Source organism: Amblyomma mixtum, chromosome 5 (genome assembly GCF_055824585.1).
Source record: "Amblyomma mixtum isolate Tamu chromosome 5, ASM5582458v1, whole genome shotgun sequence".
Classification (NCBI taxonomy): Eukaryota; Metazoa; Arthropoda; class Arachnida; order Ixodida; family Ixodidae; genus Amblyomma; species Amblyomma mixtum.
This window is the reverse complement of record NC_143016.1, coordinates 181,456,053-181,477,451: the sequence shown is the minus strand read 5'-3', so window position 1 is coordinate 181,477,451 and position 21,399 is coordinate 181,456,053. Positions and strand designations below refer to the sequence as shown.

Here is a 21,399-nt window from a genome sequence, read left to right as displayed (position 1 = left end):
TAGATATCTCGCGTGCAAATATAAATAAGTTCACTTCTACCTTTCTGGCTAAAACTTCGTCTATGTTATACTTTTTATATTTACATTCTTTTCTCCGGTATTCTGGTTACCAGTATCTGCAATAGTAAAAAAATCCAGCTACTGAAACAACTAAGAATGGTGCGTCGGTTATTTGAGCGATACGTTTGACGCCCATAAGATTTACCAACGCACTGACTGCTTACTAAGTACTCTTCAATTAGAGCTAGTGAAGCTTAACATTTTTAGTTACATCAATATCAACGAAAATATAAACTGACCATAAAACCATATTCAAACACATGCGCTCTCTCCTCAAGGGCAAGAATACAGGAATCCTCGAACGCGCACGATTTATGAAAAACATTTCGATTCTAAAGTTGCGGTGTTTTGATATAATCAGACTTATGATGTCGCCTTCACAGAAACAATTTGCGAACGAACGGTCAAGGCGCTGATTGGTGAGAAAAAAATTTGGTGCTATTCACATTTTTAACTCTTTTCTTTTTGTTCCACTCACAAAAGTCACATGAGTTGCTTTTTTGCTTAATTTGTAACCTTAATTATGCATTTATGTACATTTTATGGAAGTCCGCTTGTCAGAGGTACTTCTGCCGTGTTGGCTATAACTATAAATGTATTTTTTTAAAGTTCATATTAACTTTGTCGAAAATATGTGAGGGGGAAGACCTAGTACGGCTCGAAGTCTCTTCCTTTCCCTTCGCTTTTGGCTGTATGTGTAAGCATGGGAATAAGCTTATAAAGCATAAAGAATCAAATTATCCTCCTCTAGATTAGAAGTTAACGTAGCTATCAAATCTACACCGACAAAACTATCGCCCTTTGGCACTGTTTTTCCTTCACAAGGCACTGTCATATTTGAAATGTTTTTCGCAAGTCATAATGAATTAACTGCTCGAGGGTACGCAGTTTTCATGCCTTTGTGCGGATGGAGCAAGGTTGTCTGTGACAAAACCTCCCTGTCCAGGCGAGTTTAGGAGCCGTGGTATCGCCTGACTAGTAACATACCAGAAGCAGAAAAAACACACCGGTTATTGCCGGCTAACAAAGCGCCACCACACAATGCCAAAAATAAAAGGGAGAGCAGTGCAGTCTGCTGCTTTGGCGAAATGAGAAAGCATTTCCGTTTGAACATGAGTAACTTTTTTTGCATAGTCATCGTTGTTACCTAATACTTATCACATGACGCTTGGATGACGTCAGTAAATTTTTGCAAGTCGCTGTTCTCGCGTGACGCTTATCACGTGACCCTTCGAAGACGTCCGCAATATTTATTGTGAGTCATCGTTGTCTAATGTCACTGATCATAATCATGATCATGAGCCGCAGCACCCTGACTACGCCCACTGCAGGGCATAGGCTTCTCCCACGTCTCTCCAGTTAACCCTGTCCTTTGTCAACTGTGGACACCGTATTCCCGCCCAGCTTGTTAATCTCATCCGCACACCTAGCTTTCTGCCGCCCCAGCTACGCTTTCCTTCTCTTGGAATTAACTCCGTTATCGTTAAGGACCAGAGGCTATCTTGTCTTCGCATTATATGCCCTGCTCAATAGCATTTCTTCCGCTTGATTTTGACTACTAGCTTGTTCCCTCACCACCTCTGCCCACTTACGGCCTCTTAATGTTACACCTATCATTCTAATATATCCATAGCTCACTTATTTGTCCTTTACTTAAGCTGAAACCTTTTCCTTAGCCTCCACGTTTCTGCCCTATAGGTGAACACCGATACGATAAGCTGTTGTATATTTTTCTCCTGGGCGATATTGGTAGACTACGATTCATGACCAGAGAGAACTTGCCATATGCTCTCTACCCCATTCTTATTTTGCTCGTTAATTTACTCTCATGTTCCAGATCAACTGTCAACACCTAGCCTAAGTAGACATACTCCATTACCACACCAGCTCGTCGCTATTAATTGTGAACTGCTGTTCGCGTTCTAGACTTTTGAAAATTACTTTGTTTTTCGGCATTATAATTTTGAGACTCACCAGCCTGCTCTTCACGTCTGAGTCATTGATCATGCTTTGCAGTTCTTCTCCTGTGTGACTAAGCAAGGCAATGTCATCTACAAATCGAAAATTATTAAGGCGAAAGCCTTTAATGTCTCATCGTTGTAAGCAGCAGTTGCCGACGGAAATGTCACGCTTTTCAGTTGGTCCAAACTGTCGGGACGTCACAGTGCGCCAATTTCAAACGGGGCCAATTGTACTTTGGCTAGTAACCATGCAACCAATTGAAGGGATCATATAGTGATGCTCCAAGTAAGTTGGACTGAGCTTAGTTAATTGCTTAATTACCTAATTAGCCTAATGAACTTTTCTAGTCAGGCCATATAAATAAATAAAACCGAGTAGGACATTGGTCGAGCTCGGGAATCGAACCCCGGTCTTCGGAGTGCGAGACGAGCATGCTATCCACTCCGCCATGCCAGCTCGATGGTGTGGAATGAACAAAGGCGCGTCTAGTGAATACGGTGTCTTCGCTCACTGCCATTCTTCTCCCTTCCCTTCCGGCGAGGTTTAGGTGTCCACCGAGATATGACAGATAGATACATTTCCTTTCCTCAAAAACCAATTTACCGACGAGCGAGGCGTAGAACCGAATGGGCGATGGCGTTCTATGGACTCCCTGGCAGCGTTGCAAGACGCTGTCGCGTTCCACTCTTAGAGGCGAAGCTTAACATCTTAACCACACATCAGTGACCACACTTAAGGTAAAAAAAGTGCCCCCTTGAATTTTGACGGGTGCCCACCGAGATATGTGAGACAGTTCTTTCCTCAAATACATTTTCCATTTTCTTCATTACGGGCCATCTTTGTCTTTCTTCTTTCACTCCCACTTCCTCCCTTCCTCTGCGGTGCGGTCCAGGTGTCCACCGTAATGATAGAGAATTACTGCGCCATTTCCTTTCCTCAAAAAGCGTCGCGTTCAAAGGGCAAGGCATCGCGCCGAACGGGTGGTGGCGTTCCGTGGACTCCCTGGCAGCGCTACAACACGCTGTCGCGTTCCACTTCTAAAGGCGAAGCTTAAGCGTCATTAATTAGCATTTAATTAGTATTCAAGCATTAATCAGCAATTAACCATTAATTAGTGCTTTGCCATCGCTTAGTAATTAGTACTCAATTTACATGTGACGCCACCAGTGCCACAGAAGCAGAATGGTTTCGCCTCTACGCACTTTAGACAGTCAAAGTGCCCCTGAATTTTTAGATATTCTCTATTCGCTCTTATCCCAGACTGCCCCCAAAGCAGGACTCGGAACACCTCCTGCAAACCGGCAGTGAATGGCACTGGCGAGATCGGGTCTCCCTGCCTGATACCCTTCTCTATTCGAATTTTATTACTAACTTTATTAAGGCTACGGTAGCTACGCAGTAGTTAAATATATCTTCGAGTATTTTCACATAAGTCTCTTCTACTCCCTGATTTCACAATGCCTGCGTGACTGCTGACGTTTCCACTGCGTCAAATGCTTTCTCGTAATCAATGAACGCTATATATTGCGACTGGTTATATTGTTTGCATTTTTGTGTCACCTGCTTTATAGTGTGAATATGGCCTATTGTCGAGTATCCTTTACGACAGGCTGTCTGAAGGTTGTATTGGTTCGATTTGCGATTACCTTAGTAAACACCTTGTAGGCAACGGCCACTGAGCTGATCAGTCTGTAATTTTTTAAGTCCTTGACCTCTCCTCTCTTATGAATGAAGAAAATAGCGTTCTTCCAAGCTTTTGCCACGTCCGAAGTAATAAGGCATTACATATGTAGGGTAGCTAGTTTTTCTTCCACAATCTCCCCGCCGCCCTTCACCTGATCGCCGCCGCTGTTACCTGACCATCATCAGCTGCTTTCTCCCTTTGCATTGCTCTGAAGGGTTTTTTTGCTTCTTTTTTTCTTTACTGGACAGCTTGAAGAGGCTTATTTCGCAGCAGATCAGGACTTCGAGTAGGTTTGCACTTTCTAGATTGTGCTACAAGGTTATAAGAAAGGTTGTACAAGAACATTCAGCGGAACACGCATGATGAGCCAAAAATTTTGGATTCTTCATGATTCCAGTCCAAATGGTTGAATGGCAGCTTGCGTGTGAATTTACGCGGAGTGAATGTACCTACAGAGTTGTTTTCCGGGCGGAATGTAGTATGAAGATTCTTTTGGAAGTCGAAGACAGACCCCACCCCAAGTATATCAGGATGTCACCCACGTAGATATGGACATTATATGCAGGCAAATCTTTCGTATTGTCGTGCGCATCAATGAAAATTAGGTGGTTTCCTGTACGACGTACAATCATTGAAAGAAAATTTTCCAAACTTTCTGCTGGGAACACAAAGGAGCGAGTATGTACGGCTATAACTGCGTGCTGCTACAACCAACTGCGAATAAAATGCGTACCAATGAAAAACAGACGGGAGGGCGACGGGATTCTAGAGAAGACAAAGCAAAATAAACTAGGGCCAAGGAGGGGCCTCAGGCCGGTAACCAGAGCTTTGACTAGAAGTCTTGTGTTCCTCCAGACTAATGAGTGTAGCAATGAGAACCAATGCGTTCAACAAAATTGGTGACAATTTCTTTAGCCGCCGCGGTGGCTCAGTGGCTATGGTGCTCGGCTGCTGGCCCAAAAGACGCGGGTGCGATCCCGGCCGCGGCGGCTGAATTTCTTTGGAGGAGAAATTCGAGGCCCGTGTACTGTGCGATGTCAGTGCACGTTAAAGAACCCCAGGTGGTCGACATTTCCGGAGCCCTCCACTACGGCGTCTCTCATAGCCTTAGTCGCTTTGGGACGTTAAACCCCATAAACCAAACCAAACAATTTCGTTAATAAGTTTTTCTCTGGCTTTAAGAGTTTTGTGACCAATAATCAACTGTTTTAGCGTCTGCTGCCCATTACCTGAAAACATCAATTTTCTTAGAAAACAGAAAGCCAGAAAAGGTACGCATAGTTTTCTCTGTGGTAAAACTTCTGAAACATCTGCTCTGTGGCGATGATACCGGTCACTGTTAGGGCGACGTTCCGCGAAAGCGGTGGCCGCCGTGCGTAGTCACGAAATTAGGAGCCGCAGTAAGGCGGCGCGACGCCGACAATGTCCAACGGCTTCTTATGAACTCATCAAAACGTCTATGCCAGATATGTCAGGGCGCAGTACTCGCGATCATTTCAAACCCGCTTTATGCGCCTGTCTGTCATTTCATTGTGCTTGATTTGCTCTTGAATCCTATTTCACCTTGTGTATTCACCTTTTCCTTGAAATTTTTGCAGTTACTGACTCTGTCGGAAGTGCAGAAATTTCGGTTGTCTGAAGAAACGGGTACAGAAAACTTCCTTGGATATCCGTGGCCTTGCGTGACAATGGAATTCGTTGGAGGGAGTGCACCACCATACACAGTATTCGTCGACTATAAGAATGGAAAGCAATGGTGAGTAAAAAGCTGTTCACTATGGTAAATTAAAATCTAGTTATAATGCCGAAAAGCTTTGTATTGTTTTGTTAATTCTCAGAACAGCTGACATGCGGCTTTCTTTGTGGCAAAGCGTGCGACAAGATTTATGCTCGTTGCCTGTAGCCGGGCAACAGGCTCTCTTCGAGATTAACGAGGATGCTTTAAGTGCCCCATATTCTAAGTTCTTCGTCAGCTTTAAACTGAACGCGGCCGAAAACGGCAGAAACTCTGTTCTTCCACGAGCTCTGAGCAGGTTTGCTGCCCTTGGAACTACCGAGTTATTTTTTTTTGTGGGTGCAACTGAGCCACTTCAAAGCGTTTCTGTTAGAAGCCTTTCGTAGCCTTCCTGACTGCTGCACTGCCATGAGCACCCCTTGAAAATATCATAGTCGCATTGTGAGTCACCTTGAAAGAGCCAATATTGTCAGAATCTTGGGCTGAGCTCAACGTTTCAATTGCCCACCTCCTAGATTAGAACGTATATTCTTATAAACCAGTTATAACTGAAATATCAATCTGCTCAGTAAGTAGCAAGGTACCACATGGTGCGATAATGCCGAATCATGGCGGCATTCAGAGTGGCGGCAAATTTAACAGCATTTTCATTATTTTTTTCGTGGTTTGGGAATTCATTTTCTGGTAGCGCCAAACTTACTATTAAAGACTGCATGAATAATATTGTGACGAAGACGAAGCTGGCAGTGGCGCGGGACGGAGCGCCCGCGCTAGGCCAGCGGCCATTAAATCATCTCATAGCCATGGTTCACCACGTCTCATTCTTCGGCTGGCCGCCGCGTTACATTTGGTGTGAGGTGCTGGGGTCCCTTCATCGCCATCCTGGTCACGGAGCTTCGGCGTCCTGGGCCTGCCGTGGACGTCGGCCGTGAGTACCTGGTCAGCGCCGCACGGCCGCGCCCCAGCCCGCCTGACCTGAACCGACCTCGCCGCTCACCCCAGCCCCGTCCCCCGCCCGGACCACACGACACGACGACCCAAGACCCGACGGACCCAAGACCCCACCGACCCAAGACCCCACCGACCCAAGACCCCACTGACCCAAGACCCAAACGTGAAGACACCGGCCCCCTGCCCCCGCCGTTCGGTGCGTCCAGAGACCTCGGCCGTCGGCTCCTGGCACCCTACGGCCCGGATGCTTCGTGGACCGGGACTCATTCTCTCATCTTTCTCATCCTGGCGGGCAGCACTGCACCATCTTCTACATATTGTTCGATCCCTCACTCAAGACCATCGCCATTTCGCCGTCTGTTCGTCACCGATTGGGACGATCGCTCGGAGGCCCCGGGTAGTGTGACGAAGACGAAGCTGGCAGTGGCGCGGGACGGAGCGCCCGCGCTAGGCCAGCGGCCATTAAATCATCTCATAGCCATGGTTCACCACATCTCATTCTTCGGCTGGCCGCCGCGTTACAATATGATAGGTTAACTCACTGCACATTTCTTGCTAAATATGCTCAATATTGGAGGCGAAATATGTTCCCTAGGGCGTTATGATAAACGGAGAGGTGTTGAGAAATTCTGATCGAATAAGCCCGGTTGACAAAAGGGTCTTTCCGTCAATTCGAGTTAATTAGCATGCGTGCCCTACAAAAAAATATGTAAAGCGAACGAAGGAAACGTTGAAGGATACAGGCCGGTAGAACTGCTCATAACAGGAACTGCCATAGAAGGGGCGGAAATGTCGTGCAACTCTCTTGCGACTGACAAATGTGCGTCGCAGTAAGGCACGAAGGCAGGCCCGTCCGTTGCCGCGATGGATAAAACTATCGACATGAATGCGTGCGCTTTGCCGTACAATCAGGGCCCATGTATTCGTAGAGTAATACTACTGCAGCATTTGCATTTTCTTCGTGGGACAGATGTAAGGTCCCGCAGCAGAAGGTTGTTTTACTGAAGACTTCGGGCTGGGAAATTTAGGCAGCTGTTTCTGTTCAAAGAAGAACTTTTACAAAAGGAATTCGGAAAGAGTAGAAGGAGAAGTTAGCGCTAAGCGACACGATGCAGAGGAATAAGCCAAGCGACAGACATGAAAGCCATTTGAGAAAGATGGTACATAAAACGCATGGCAACAGTGATTTCAGAAGAAAACGATTATCGTATCCCGAAAAGTCAATTGTAAACTCTCCCATATCACAAGGACGCACAAAAGTAAGAGGAACTTTAGAGGCTAAAGTGGTGAAAGGCGAAAGCCTGAGTGCTGCATTCTGCTACGCGATTGTTCACTTCACATTCTGTTGGTGCATTAATTAACTGCCAATTAATGACGCTTAAGCTTCGCCTTTAGGAGTGGAGCGCGACACGGTGTTGTAGTGCTGCCATGGAGTCCAAGGAACGCCACCACCCGTTCGGCGCGATGCGCTGCCCTTTGAACGCAACGCTTTTTGAGGGAAGGAAATGGGGCTGTAATTCTCTGTCATCTCGGTGTACACCTCAGCCGCACGGTACAGGAAGGGAGTAAGTGTGAGTGAAAGAAGAAAGAGGGGCCTTAATGAAGAAAATGAAACTTGCATTTGAGGAAAGGAAATTACGCATTAACTGTCTCACATATCTCAGTAGACACTAGTCGAAAATTGTATTTGAGGAAAGGAAGTTGCGCAGTAACTGTGTCACATATTTCGGTGGACACCCGTCAAAATTCGTGCGCGGTGACGTCACGACAATTTGGACCAATCTGAAACGCGGACAAATACGCGTTGCTCGTCGGTCAATTGGTTTTTGAGGAAAGGAAATGCATCTCTCATATCTCGGTGGACACCTAAACCTTGCCGTAACGGGAAGGGAGGAAGATGGGAGTGAACGAAGACACCGTATTCACTAGACGCACCTTTGTTCATTCTAAACCATCGAGCTGGCATGGCGGAGTGGTAGCGTGCTCGACTCGCACGCCGGAGATCGGGGTTCGATTCCCAAATTCGGCCAATTTCTTACTCGGTTTTATTTATCTGGTCTGACTAGGAAGGTTAGTTAGACTAACTGGTTATGTAAGCAATTAACTAAACTCAGGCAAACTTACTTGGAGCATCACTATACGATCCCTTTAATTGGTTGCATGGTTAGTAGGCAAAGTACTTTGGCCCCTTTTGAAATTCGCGCACTGTGACGTCACGACCGTTTCGACCAATTGAAAAGCGTGACATTTCTGTCGACAGCTCCTGCTTACAACGATGAGGCATTAAAGGCTTCCGCCTGAAAAAGCCCGGTAACGCTACATGCAGGAATAAAATTCCAACTCCCGGGCTGAATACAACCAAAGCAGAAAACGCACAATTATTTCGCTGCATGTAATTTTCTACTAAAGACATAAAGCCTTCTGCAGCTTCCTGTGAGCACCATCGAAACCTGTCTTAAGCTGAAGTCCAGTCACCGTCAAAAGTAAATGGAAGGCGACTTTGTCAAAAAAATTTAATTTCTTTAAATCTAAAGCATAATGGTCCATGTTTGCTGGTGCACAGTGCCATTCGCACAATCACAATTAGTCTGCACGTATGTATTCAAGGATGCAATAATTGAGCGGGCAATGATTAAATTTTTTCGTTAATATGTATATTGCCTTCCATTTACTTTTGACGGCACCTGCACATCTCATTCAACGAAATTTCACCATATGTTCATAGTACATCGTGGTCTTGGCTGATCATCGTTTTAGTTTTGAGTGCACTGTTAATTTTGCTTAATTTTCTGCTATGCTTAACCACGAGGGCACTTCATTTTTGCATGTTTGTGCCGGCAAAAACATTGTACAAATTTTTGACTATCATAAAGCCGAACCGCAAAAAGAATAATAAACAGAGTTATACCTAATAAGTTCTATGCGAGGTTTCAATTTTAAACCAGATTTAAGAGTACTAAGTTTGCAGGATGGTATGATCAAGCGGCTACACTTGGTTGTGCAACAGAGGCAGGATCACAGGATGTGCGCAGCGAATACTGCGCTTGGTGGTAGGGTGCCAAGGGTTCTTGGAATGGCGGTTGGAGGGAGTCCCCGGACATTGGACCGAGGAGAACAGAATTTTTTTTTGTGAAAATTTGTAGAAACATGTGTTTAAAATTCCTACAAAAGTGTTGGGTGTGAGTATATAGAAAAATAGATGTATGATATAGCCAGCAGTGGAATGTTTCTTTATTTACTCAAAACAGCAGGAAAGCAAGCTGGAAGAAAAGGAAAGCAAAACAAAAGCACACAGATTTAATAGCGCATCAGTCTAGGAAAAAAATATAATAAGGAATACTTCCATTCGGTTGCGCTGCCGGCCAACTACAAATCCTTCAACAAAGCTCTTCGTGCAAAACGTCACGTCAGTGAATTAGCATTATGGTGGCAAGTGTTACTCGGCGTTCTAGGCGACAGATAGGGTGATTGTTCAGTTGATGCATTTCGATTCTCAAGCTACGAAAGAAATTACCGTATATTTTTCTTTTGTTGTGGGAAAGATTGAATGTCATCAGCCTGCATTAATTCAAAGGGTCAGCCAGACATAACTTTTTCGACCGGACCCTTCCTGTCCCAACTGCCCCTGTATCTATGCGGACCTGGCCCATTGCCTCTTCTATTGCCCGGCTGCTCAGCAGTCGGGTTCCTTCCCCCCACCCTCTCTATCCATCACCACCTGGCTCGACTGGCTTGGCGCTGAAGGGGAAGAACAGCGGCTTCAGGTCGCCCAGGCGGTCGAAATGCTCGGCCTATAAATTTTGGTCGAATAAAAGTCTTTTACTACTACTACTACTACTACTACTACTACCAACTTTTTGCGCCTTTTCGAGATTAATAATATTATGCTTAGTTAAACCGACCTCAAAGAACGCTTGCAAATTTGAGTTGAAGTCTAAATAGTGAAACGGAAGCTGCGAATTATAGTCCAGTAATGATAGACTATTGGTCGGAAGGAAGTAATTCATTCCTATATGTGTCGACTAAAATGCGGAGAGAACTGCGAATTAATCGTCTGTGGTTTCCGGGGGCCGATAAGGATCGGATAGGTTGCAATAATTTGCGACTGTGTGTTCAGGTCGATTGGTTACTGCTGAAAAACGTTTGATGGGTCTACTGTATTTTTAAGTCTTGGAATATTGTTACTCCATTTTTCAGAGGTTCATGCACCATACCTGAACAATTCACCAGCTAACGTTCTCTTAATACACTCCACGAGGCGCTCCTTTAAAATGGCACTGATGACCTTAAATTTATATCACTTCTCTGAGAACTCCTTCCAGCCTTGACTATCCATCACTCATTAACCAATCTGAGAATTCCCTAATCGTCCTACCTTCACAGCACACGTGAAAGCTCTAGTTTTTATACAAAGTTCTAGATTTGCGGAATGTTGTGTCCCCTTATTGCTTTTGTGTGTGTGCGCCCCCGCATCCTCCTCCTAACGACAACTCGCATCCTCCTCCTAACGACCACTCGCATCCTCCTCCTAACGACCACTTGCCCCTCGTCGCACGCTGTCGCCAGATGCCCCCCCATGGTGCGCCCCCGCATCCTCCTCCTGTTTTGGGAAGCCACTCCCTCCCGTGGACGCTTCTCCGCTCCCTCCTTTCTTCGGGCGGCCAGTTCGGCTCCTGCCTCGGTCGACGCTGGTCGCACCCTCATCGGCTTTAAATAAACGAAGTCTTAAAGTACCGTGTGCGTCTTTCGCTGCATTCAACACAGCGACCGGACACGACAGTGGCGACGAGGGTGGGACGAGGGGCAAGTGGTCGTTAGGAGGAGGATGCGAGTGGTCGTTAGGAGGAGGATGCGAGTGGTCGTTAGGAGGAGGATGCGGGGGCGCACACACACAAAAGCAATAAGGGGACACAACACGGAACTAGACATTCACTCCTTTGCATTCATAGACCCCTGGGAGTACACAGTCCCTCCCGCCGCAGTGGTGCAGTGGTTAAGCTATGCGCCTCTGCCCTGCGATAGTAAGTGCCGTCACCGTTGTGGATTGTGCGACCCAAAATGCTATTCCCGAGCAACCTCTCGCTACTAAACATTAACTGCCACCTGCCACTGTGTGGAGTTTGCTCACAATCAGGCTGGCATTTTATGATGACGCCACCAGACCACGTGGCCTAGGTGGCCCATCTGCCTACTAGTTTGCTTCTCTGTGGATTTTTCTTGGATTATTTGCTTACGGCACCGACGATAACGCCGGATTTTCTGCGACAGGAAACTTTATTCCATTAAAATGCGAGCAAAATGATTTACGAGACAACCATGTAGCACAAAGCGGCCTAATCAGGAGGGGGCCCATGTTGGTTCTGCAGCTGGTGCACAGATGCGTCGACTGTGAGCTGTCCTCAAATCACTCTTATGGTCCGCATTTCGGACCCATGAAGGCAGTCTAAATACGAGTCCCTACAATGGGCCGGTTTACCAAATCCCCACACGACATTAAACGTCCTCAGGTGGGCCTCAAATGGTCAAAAATACCTTCAGGCCGAATACGACATTATGACAAATTTACCAGTGCTGCACAGCCAAATGTACTCACGAGGAGGTACTCAGTTTTGTACTTTGCTGGGTGGCTCGATGAAGGAAATCCCTAAAATGCTTAACGAACGTCCTATCTCAGGACAATATTGTGGCATTGAACTGAGATAAGAAAGGCAGGCAACTTTAGCTCTCGCGCTCGACTTTATTTACTTAAAATTTGCATGTTTATTAGGAGAATATTTGTGCGCATTCGCAAAATAATGAAGTAAAACAATGTTACTCGAAAAATTACGTACCCCCAGGAGATATATCCCAAAAAAGTTCAGGGGGCACTTTGGCTGTCTAAAGTGCGTAGAGGCGAAAGCGTTTCGAACCACTTTCGCTGCTTTTGTGGCCCTGGTGGCGTCACATATAATTGAGTACTAATTACTAAGTGATGACAAATCATTAATTATTGGTTAATTACTGATTGATGCCTGAATACTAATTAATTGCTATTAATGACGCTTAAGCTTCGCCTTTAGGAGTGGAACGCGACAGCGTGTTATAGCGCTGCCAGGGAGTCCACGGAACGCCACCACCCGTTCGGCGCGATGCCTTGCCCTTTGAACGCAACGCTTTTTGAGGAAAGGAACTGGCGCAGTAATTCTCTGTCATCTCGGTGGACACCTGAACCGCACCGTAGAGGAAGGGAGGAAGTGGGAGTGAAAGAAGACAAGGGCCCTTAATAAAGGAATAGAAAATTGTATTTTAGGAAAGGAAATTACGCAGTAACTGTCTCATATATCTCGGTGAACACGCGTCAAAATTCAGGGGGGCACTTTTTTGACCTAAAGTGTGGTCACTGATGTGTGGTTAAGATGTTAAGCTTCGCCTCTAAGATTGGAACGCGACAGCATCTGGCAACGCTGCCAAGGAGTCCATAGAATGCCATTGCCCCTTCGGTTCTACGCCTTGCTCGTCGGTAAATTGGTTTTTGAGGAAAGGAAATGTATCTCTCTCTCACATCTCGGTGGACATCTAAACCTCGCCGGAAGGGAAGGGAGAACGATGGGAGTGAGCGCAGACACCGTATTCACTAGACGCGCCTTTGTTCATTCCAAACCGTCGAGCTGGCATGGAGGAGTGGATATCATGCTCGTCTCGCACGCCGAAGACCGGGGCTCGATTCCCGCGCTCGACCAATTTCCTACTCGGTTTTATTTATTTATATGGCCTGACTATGAAAGTGAATTAGGCTAATTAGGTAATTAAGCAATTAACTAAGCTCAGTCCCACTTACTTGGAGCATCACTATACGATCCCTTAAATTGGTTGCATGGTTACCGGCCAAAGTACAATTGGCCCCGTTTGAAATTCGCGCACTGTGACTTAACAGCCGTTTCGACTAACTGAAAAGCGTGACATTTCTGTCGACAACTGCTGCTTACAGCGATGAGACATTTAAGGCTTTCGCCTTAATATTTTTGCTTTTAGGATAGGATAGGAAAACTTTTATTGTCCAACAGAAAGAGGCTAGCCAGAGGGCTTCCCGCCTAGACGACGGCCGAAAGGTCTTGACTCTCGGCGGCGGCTTCGGCCAGTCGGACGACTTGTAACTGAGTCGCCGGGTCGGAGCTCAGTAGTAAGGTCTCCCATTGATCTTTTGTGTTTATACCTCGTCCTTCCCGGGGAGCCTGAGGACATTCCCATAGTATGTGGTCCAAGGTGTCCCTAAGTTCGCAGATTGCGCATTTTTCTGAAAATTGCCCTGGGTACATAAGACTCCAGAGGGCCGGGTTTAGAAAGGTGTAAGTTTGTAACCGGCGCCAGTTGATGGCTTGGTATCTGGACAAGGATCTGTCCGCTGGAGGAAGTCTAGCTCGTTGCAAACGACAGTGCTGTGTAATTTCTCTGTAGGTCACCATGCGATCCCTGTCTGTAAAGACCACCTCGCTCGGGTCCGCCCGGAAAGAAAAGCCTCGGGCGAACTCGTGGGCCGTCTCATTACAAGGCAGGGATGCATGTGCTGGTGTCCAGACTAGTGTAATTTTCCGGTCTATTACATGAAGGCTTAGAATTGTATTTGTTAGAGGGGAGACCCGGCCCCTGCTGAAATTTAGTATGGCGACTTTGGAGTCACTGATGATGTATCTCGCTTTTGTGCCTACACAGGCCAGTGCTATGGCAGCTTCCTCTGCAGTCTCTGCGTTACCCGAGAGTATGGAGGCAGTTATTTTGAGGAGTTGTTTATTATTGACGACCGCGACGGTCATCGTGTTCTTACCATACTTAGCGGCATCCACATAGACAACGTCCTCGTCTTTGTAGGAGCAGAAGCGTTTCTCTAGCGCCTCTGCCCGCTTGGCCCGGCGCACTGAGGGATGAATAGGATGCATATTCCTGGGTAATGGGGGTACAACTATATTGTCTCGAATTTTTCCGAGCATGTCAACTTTGGCGGTTGTTCTGTTATCTCGGCTCAGATTGAGTTTTTCTAGAATGACCCTGCCGGTTGTGGTCCCGGCTAAGCGTTCGATTTGGGACGTTCTCACTGCTTCCGTAATTTCTTCCAGGGTATTACGCATTCCTAGCTCTAGGAGGCGGTGAGTGGATGTACGGATGGGAAATCCTAGAGTTTGTTTCGTGCATCGCCTGATAATTCCATTTACCTTTTCCTTTTCTGAAACTTTAAGATCAAGGAAGGGGGCAGCATACGAGATACGGCTAACTACGAACGCCTGTACCAGCCGTAGGAGATTCTGCTCTTTCATGCCGTGTCTCCTGTTGGCAATCCGCTGTATGAGTCGCATCGTTTGTTGCGCGCAGTTTTCCATCTTAGTTATTGCATCACCGTTATACCCGTTGCTTTGTATAATCATTCCTAAAATTCTGATTTTTTCAACATGAGGGATCTCCGCCCCTTGAGTTTGTAATTTGATGTTAGGGATGGTTCTAGTTTGTCTTTGATGCAGAGGTCGATAAAAAAGAAGTTCAGACTTCTGCGGCGAGCATTGCAAGCCCCTACGGCTGACATAGTTTTCGACCTCATTTATGGCCTTCTGTAGCGTACTTTCGATGTGCGCGTCGTGTCCACGGGTCATCCACATGGTGATATCGTCCGCATACATGCAGAAATTCAAGCCATCTATCCCCTCCAGTCTCTTCGGTAGCCGTATCATGGCCACGTTGAAGGAGAAGAGGGGAAAGTACCGAACCCTCATTGTTCATCGAAGAAGTCACGCGTGTACTTGCTCAGTGATAATCTTATGTTTGTATAACTTTCAACTTATCTGTTAGTCATTCTGTTTTTCATTTCTGTGTGCCCCACCCCTTATGTAATACCCTCTAACGAGGGTCTTTAAGGTATTAAAGTGAAGTGAAGTGAAGTGAACCCTGAGGGGTGCCTATGCTGCCCAAATATATGTTTTGAGACTGACTTTCACCAAAGTGGATGCGCGCTATCCTGCCCGAAAGGAAATTGGCAGTGTAGATGCATGTGCGCTCCCCGACGTTTAAAAGAGCCAGGTTTTCTAATATCGCCTCGTGTTTTACATTATCGAAAGCTTTAGTGAGATCAAGGCCCACTATTACTTTCGCATCCAGCGACTTAGTGTCTAATATGTCATGTTTGAGCTGTATCATGACATCTTGCGTGGACAAATGCGACCTAAAACCTATCATCGAATGGGGGTATAAGTCGTTGTCTTCCATGAAATTGTTTAGTCGCGTTTGTATGACATGTTCCATCAGTTTTCCAACGCAAGATGTGAGGGATATAGGCCTTAGATTTTCTAGATTGAGCGGTTTCCCTGGCTTAGGTATGAAAATTACCTTAGCAGTTTTCCATTGTTTGGGAATCTCACCCCTCTCCCAGCATTCTGGCATGAAATTGGTCAGCGCCGTTATAGATTTGTCATCTAGGTTTCTAAGCATTTTGTTGGTTACACCATCGGGTCCGGGGGCTGATTTGGTTTTCAGTTTTAGTATTTCTGCTCGAACCTCGAATTCGTGAATAGGGGCGTCTAGTTCGCTGTTGGATTTACCCTCATAGCGCGGTAAGGAAGTTTTGGTGGCGGAGCCTATATATCGACAACGAATTGCATCGAGGAGTTCCTGCTCCGAACCTTCAAATTTATAACCTAATTTCTGTAAATTTTGTCGCTGTGTTAATTTACTACCTTCTGGATCGAGGAGGTGCCGAAGGAGGTTCCATGTTTTGGCGAGGCCGATATTGCCCTCAAGCTGGTCGCACATTGTTTCCCAGTTCTGATCGCAGAGTCTAAGTGCATATGCCTCAATCTCTTTGTTGTGGCGCGCTAGGCGTCTTCTGAGATTGCGATTCCACTTTTGTCTTTTTAATCGCTTTTCCATACTAGCTTTGGCCTCCCACATATGAAGAAGGCGGCTGTCTAGTACTTCAAGTTCCGCGTTGTCGTCGATCATTTTAGTCGCATTCTTAGCATCCCTGCGGAGTTCCTCCGCCCATTGTTCTATGTTTGTGATTTCTGCCTTTCTCCCGTCCTGGTTACGAGCGTCGCGGAAAGCGTCCCATTCGATTATATGCGGGGAGCGCGTTTGGCGCTTGGCAGGGCCAACGTCAGTTTCCGTGACAAGTATGTAATGGTCACTCCCTAGGTTTAGCAATGAGTTGGACCAATTAGCTGTACCCGCATTCTTCACCAGGGAGAGGTCTGGGGACGTGTCAGCGCACACGCTGTTATCCATTCTTGTGGGGGTGAGAGGATCCGTGAGCAGGGTGAAGCCCATTTGCTGTATGTCTAGCCATAGCTCTCTCCCCTTCGTACAGGGCGGCGGGTAGCCCCACGCAGGGTGGTGGGCATTGAAGTCACCTTGAATAACGCGTGCTTGCTTGTTGCCGATACGCATCACTTTCCTGAAGAGGGAGTCGAATTTAACTTTCTTTTGTCTTGGAGTGCTATAAATATTCAGAATGAAAAGACTGCGTTGAGTCTTTTTGGCCGGAATAAGTTCGACGAGGACGTGCTCTATGTGGCGGATGCCCGTGTCATGTTCAATGGCCGTAATGTTCCTTCTAACGAATGTGGTAACATTAGGTTTGTCGCCTGCGGCGTTAAAAGCTTGATAACCAATTAATTTTGACGCGCCTCCAGTCTCCTGGAGGGCGATAACCTCTGGGTGGACCTTCAGAGACGCAAGGAGCTGCTGGAGGATTGGCCTTTTCCGTCGATACCCCCGGCAGTTCCATTGCCACAGCAAGTATTTGTTATTCTTTGTGTATATGGCCATGTTGAATTTGCTGAATGGTATTGCTGCCATATATTGATGGCTAAGAGCTCACTCCTGTGTCCTTGTGTTACGTCTGTGAGTCCCTGTATTGCGGAGAAAATCGACTGAATTTGGTTTTGCATGTTAGTTTCCAATGCCTGAAATTGCGCTTGCATTTTGGTATCCAGGGCCTGAATCTGGGTCTGAATGTTGGTCTCCAGTTTATGGCAGACTTCCTCCAGCGTAAGTTCGGGTTGTGCGCCCTCTAACAATTTTCTCTTGCTGGGTGATGGTAGGGATTTCTCCACCACCATCGTACTCTCCTGGGAATTATTTTGAGGTTTTTCGGCTTCCTGTCGTTTTTTATCTATCTGGATCTTAAGCTGCAGCTGCTTCTTAAGTTCCGCGTTTTCATTTTGAAGGGCCGTAACCGCCCCAGTTAATTTTTCCACCATGCGTTTAAGTTGTAAGATGTCCTCAGACCCACCGGGTGGATGAGTATGGGAGACCTTATCTACAAAGCTCACCTCCTTGTGGTCATCCGGCACGTTGGTCTTCTCCTTGGGCGGCGTTGACCCTTGCTGATGACACTCAGAGCGTCCCTCGATTTTGGGCCGGGCTCCGATGTTCCATTTGTTGCAAGTGTTGTCCCGCCCCCTGGAAGCGGAGCGCTTGCGAGAGCTGGAATGGCCCCTGGAGCTGGAACGACCCCGGGAGCCGGAACGACCCCGGGAGCTGGAACGACCCTGGGAGCTGGAACGGCCCTGGGAGCTGGAAGGGCACTTGCAGCTGAGGCGGTCCCGGGAACCCGAGCGACCTCGGGAGTTGGAGCGTCCCGTGGACTGGCCGCTACCACCAGAGCCTGTCCCCGACTCCAGGCGCGGGAAGGAGTCCTGTCGCATGTGAAATCCCCCTTCTGCCCTGGTTCTTGGTCTGCTCTGTCGTCCAGATGCGTTGTTCTCGCTGTCTGTTGTTGCCTTGCTCCCACTGTCTTGCGTTCGTTCTTTCCACTGTCGCTTCTTAATTATGTGCGGGGTTCTGTAAAGTTCCGGGCACTTCTTGTCTCCGAGTATGTGCCCTTTCCCACATAGGGCACACTTTGGGTCACAAGTATGTTCTCGAGGAGGGTTGCTCATACCACATCCTCGACACTTAATGTTGTCTGGGTTCGGGCATACGTCGGCTCGATGTCCGAGTTGGCCACATGTCACACAGACCTCACATTTTTAAGGCGAAACCCTTTAATGCCTCATCGTTGTAAGCAGGAGTTGTCGACAGAAAATGTCACGCTTTTCAATTGGTCGAAACGGCCGTGACGTCACAGTGCGCGAATTTCAAACGGGGCCAATTGTACTTTGCCTAGTAACCATGCAACCAATTGAAGGGATTGTATAGTGATGCTCCAAGTAAGTGGGACTGAGCTTAGTTAATTGCTTACTTAACCAATTAGCCTAATTAACCTTTCTAGTCAGACCAGATAAACAAATAAAAACGAGTAGGAAATTGGTCGAGCTCGGGAATCGAACCCCGGTCTTCGGCGTGCGAGACAGGCATGCTATCCACTCCGCCATGCCAGCTCGATGGTTTGGAATGAACTAAGGCGCGTCTAGTAAATACGGTGTCTTCGCTCACTCTCATCCTCCTCCCTTCCCTTTCGACGAGGTGTAGGTGTCCACCGAGATATGAGAGATACATTTCCTTTCCTCAAAAACCAATTTACCGACGAGCGAGGCGTAGAACCGAATGCGCGATGGCGTTCTATGGACTCCCAGGCAGCGTTGCAAGACGCTGTCGCGTTCCACTCTTAGAGGCGAAGCTTAACATCTTAACCACACATCAGTGACCACACTTAAGGTAAAAAAAGTGCCCCCTTGAATTTTGACGGGTGTCCACCGAGATATGTGAGACAGTTCTTTCCTCAAATACAATGTTCATTTCCTTCATTATGGGCCCTCTTTGTCACTCCCACTTCCTCCCTTCCTCTACGGTGCTGTTCAGGTGTCCACCGAGATGACACAATTTCTGCGCCATTTTTATTCCCCAAAAAGCGTTGCGTTCAAAGGGCAAGGCATCGCGCCGAACAGGTGGTGGCGTTCCGTGGACTCCCTGCCAGCGCTACAACACGCTGTCGCGTTTCACACCTAAAGGCGAAGCTTAAGCGTCATGGTTTGGTTTGGTTTAAGGGGTTTAACGTCCCAAAGCGACTAAGGCTATGAGAGACGCCGTAGTGGAGGGCTCCGGAAATTTCGACCACCTGGGGTTCTTTAGCGTGCACTAACATTGCACAGTACACGGGCCTCTAGAATTTCTCCTCCAACGAAATTCTAGCCGCCGCGGCCGGGTTCGAACCCGCGTCTTTTGGGTCAGCAGCCGAGCACCATAACCGCTGAGCCACCGCGGCGGTTAAGCGTCATCAATTAGCACTTAATTAGTATTCAGGCATTAATCAGTAATTAACTATTAATTAGTGATTTGTCATCACAGTAATTAGTACTCAATTATATGTGACGCCACCAGTTCCACTGAAGCAGTCAAAGTGGTGCGGAAAACGCTTTCGCCTCTACGCACTTTAGACAGCCAAATGCCCCCTGAATTTTTTCTTGTAGAGATGGCAGCGTAGCGGCATGCCTCCATAATAAATCCAGTGCGGCACTGTCTCATCTTCAAAGAGCAACAACACGATGCGAGACTCACGGCCAAGTCGCCTGACTCCCATCACCTCCGGGTTACGCGAGCACTTCAACATATCTTGAATGAATTCCACCGTGTGCGAGACCAGAATTCCATGTATAACTCCTTTCCCACAGCCGTCCGGAGTGGCCAGGTAGACGAACGCTTCAACGCGTCCCTCTGGCGTTGGAATGGAGCCGATTTTCAGGTACTTTTGCATCCTCTCCTGGCTTTCAGTGCCTATGAGAATCGAGTTTTGCTTGTCGTTGACGTGTACGATATCTTCCTTAACTTCCGCCAGTTTAAAACCTGCCGCTATCTTCACCGCGTCCGCCACTGTTGCGTCAGTGCGTTCCATGATCAGTTTGAGACCCCCTTTCGGTCTGAGCACTATTTTATGAAGCTCGGGGGAGAGGCGCGTCTGCTGCGTGCCAACAGATTGCCTCGCCAGCTTCCTTCCCTCTCTCTTTATCGCCATTATTTGCGCTGAAGCTTTGTCTTGCCTCCCATCTCGGGTCGGGTCGCCAGCTTGCTCTCCCTCCCCTGTCTGCGAGAGGGCCTTGACTTTGGAATAATTAACTTTAAACCAACCTACTTGAGAGTGGAGCTCTTCAGGCTGGATACTCTCTCCTCCCACAATTACTTCCATGCGAGACATGGCGCAGCTGAGTTACACCGCGACAAGCCAGCCTGTGCGTCCGCTCGGCAGGCGGCTCCAAGAGCCGCTCACCAGGTTAGGCTTGGCAGCCTGGCCGGTTGGCGTGAGTCCAAAAGTATGTAGAAATTGCAAAAGAGGGCTTCACTTGCCGAAAAAGTAGTATCCCGGTGGTCGCGAAGACTTCCGGCGTTGAAATAGCTCAGTAGTTTGCGAGCACAAACGACAAAACCGACGAAAACATCGAAAATTTGCGGAGCGCACATAGGATGCGTCCACTCTCCTCGACGCCGGCGTCCGCTCCCCTTTGCTTTTATACCTCGTCTCATTTCATCCCGATTGCGTTAAAGCGGTCATGTCCGCCGCCGCCAACGGCATCGTAGGCGGCGTCGAATGTGAGCGAAAAATCTATGAAAAATCTTCAGAGAAGCAACCTAAGAGGCAGATGGGCCACCTTGATCGCATGGCACTGCGACATCATCACTACCCACCGGATTGTGACCAAACTGCGCAACGTGGAATGTGTCAGTTAAATTAATGATTGGCCTCTCTGGAAGAGCAACGCGGGTAGCATAAGGCCCACCGGTGGCAGCACTTGCCATCGCAGGGCAGTGCCGCATCGCTTAAACACTCCACCGCTGCGCCAGGAGTGGTGGAGGACTCCCGGGGATCAATAAATGCAAAGTATAGAATGTCCACTTTTGCATATATGGAGTATACCCCCTTACGCTGTAGCGTCATACCTTTAAGGCTAAGTTTAAGTGTCCCCCCCCCCCGCACCCCCCCCCCATTTTTTGGCTCACTCGTCTAGGTGGTTCTTCCGTCAGGCGGCAGAATTCAACTCGAGAGAGGGATGCACAGAGTGTTTCACCTAAGGCTTTTCACAATATTTAAAAACAGGCTTTTCAAGCCAGAACA

The 21,399-nt window shown here is 47.5% G+C and overlaps 1 protein-coding gene across 3 annotated transcripts in view; it reads left to right on the top strand.

Annotated features, from left to right (window-relative positions):
• Nucleotides 1-21,399, top strand: part of LOC149344995 (uncharacterized) — a 40,937-nt gene that overhangs the window by 4,184 nt on the left and 15,354 nt on the right. For 2 of the 3 annotated variants that reach the window (XM_089542709.1, XM_089542708.1), the window contains exon 2: nucleotides 5,305-5,462. In XM_089542709.1, coding sequence (XP_089398835.1) covers nucleotides 5,305-5,462 — 158 coding nt within the window. Of the gene's footprint in view, nucleotides 1-5,304; nucleotides 5,463-19,963; nucleotides 20,035-21,399 lie in introns of all 3 variants that reach the window. The other variant, XR_016282806.1, reaches the window with a different exon arrangement.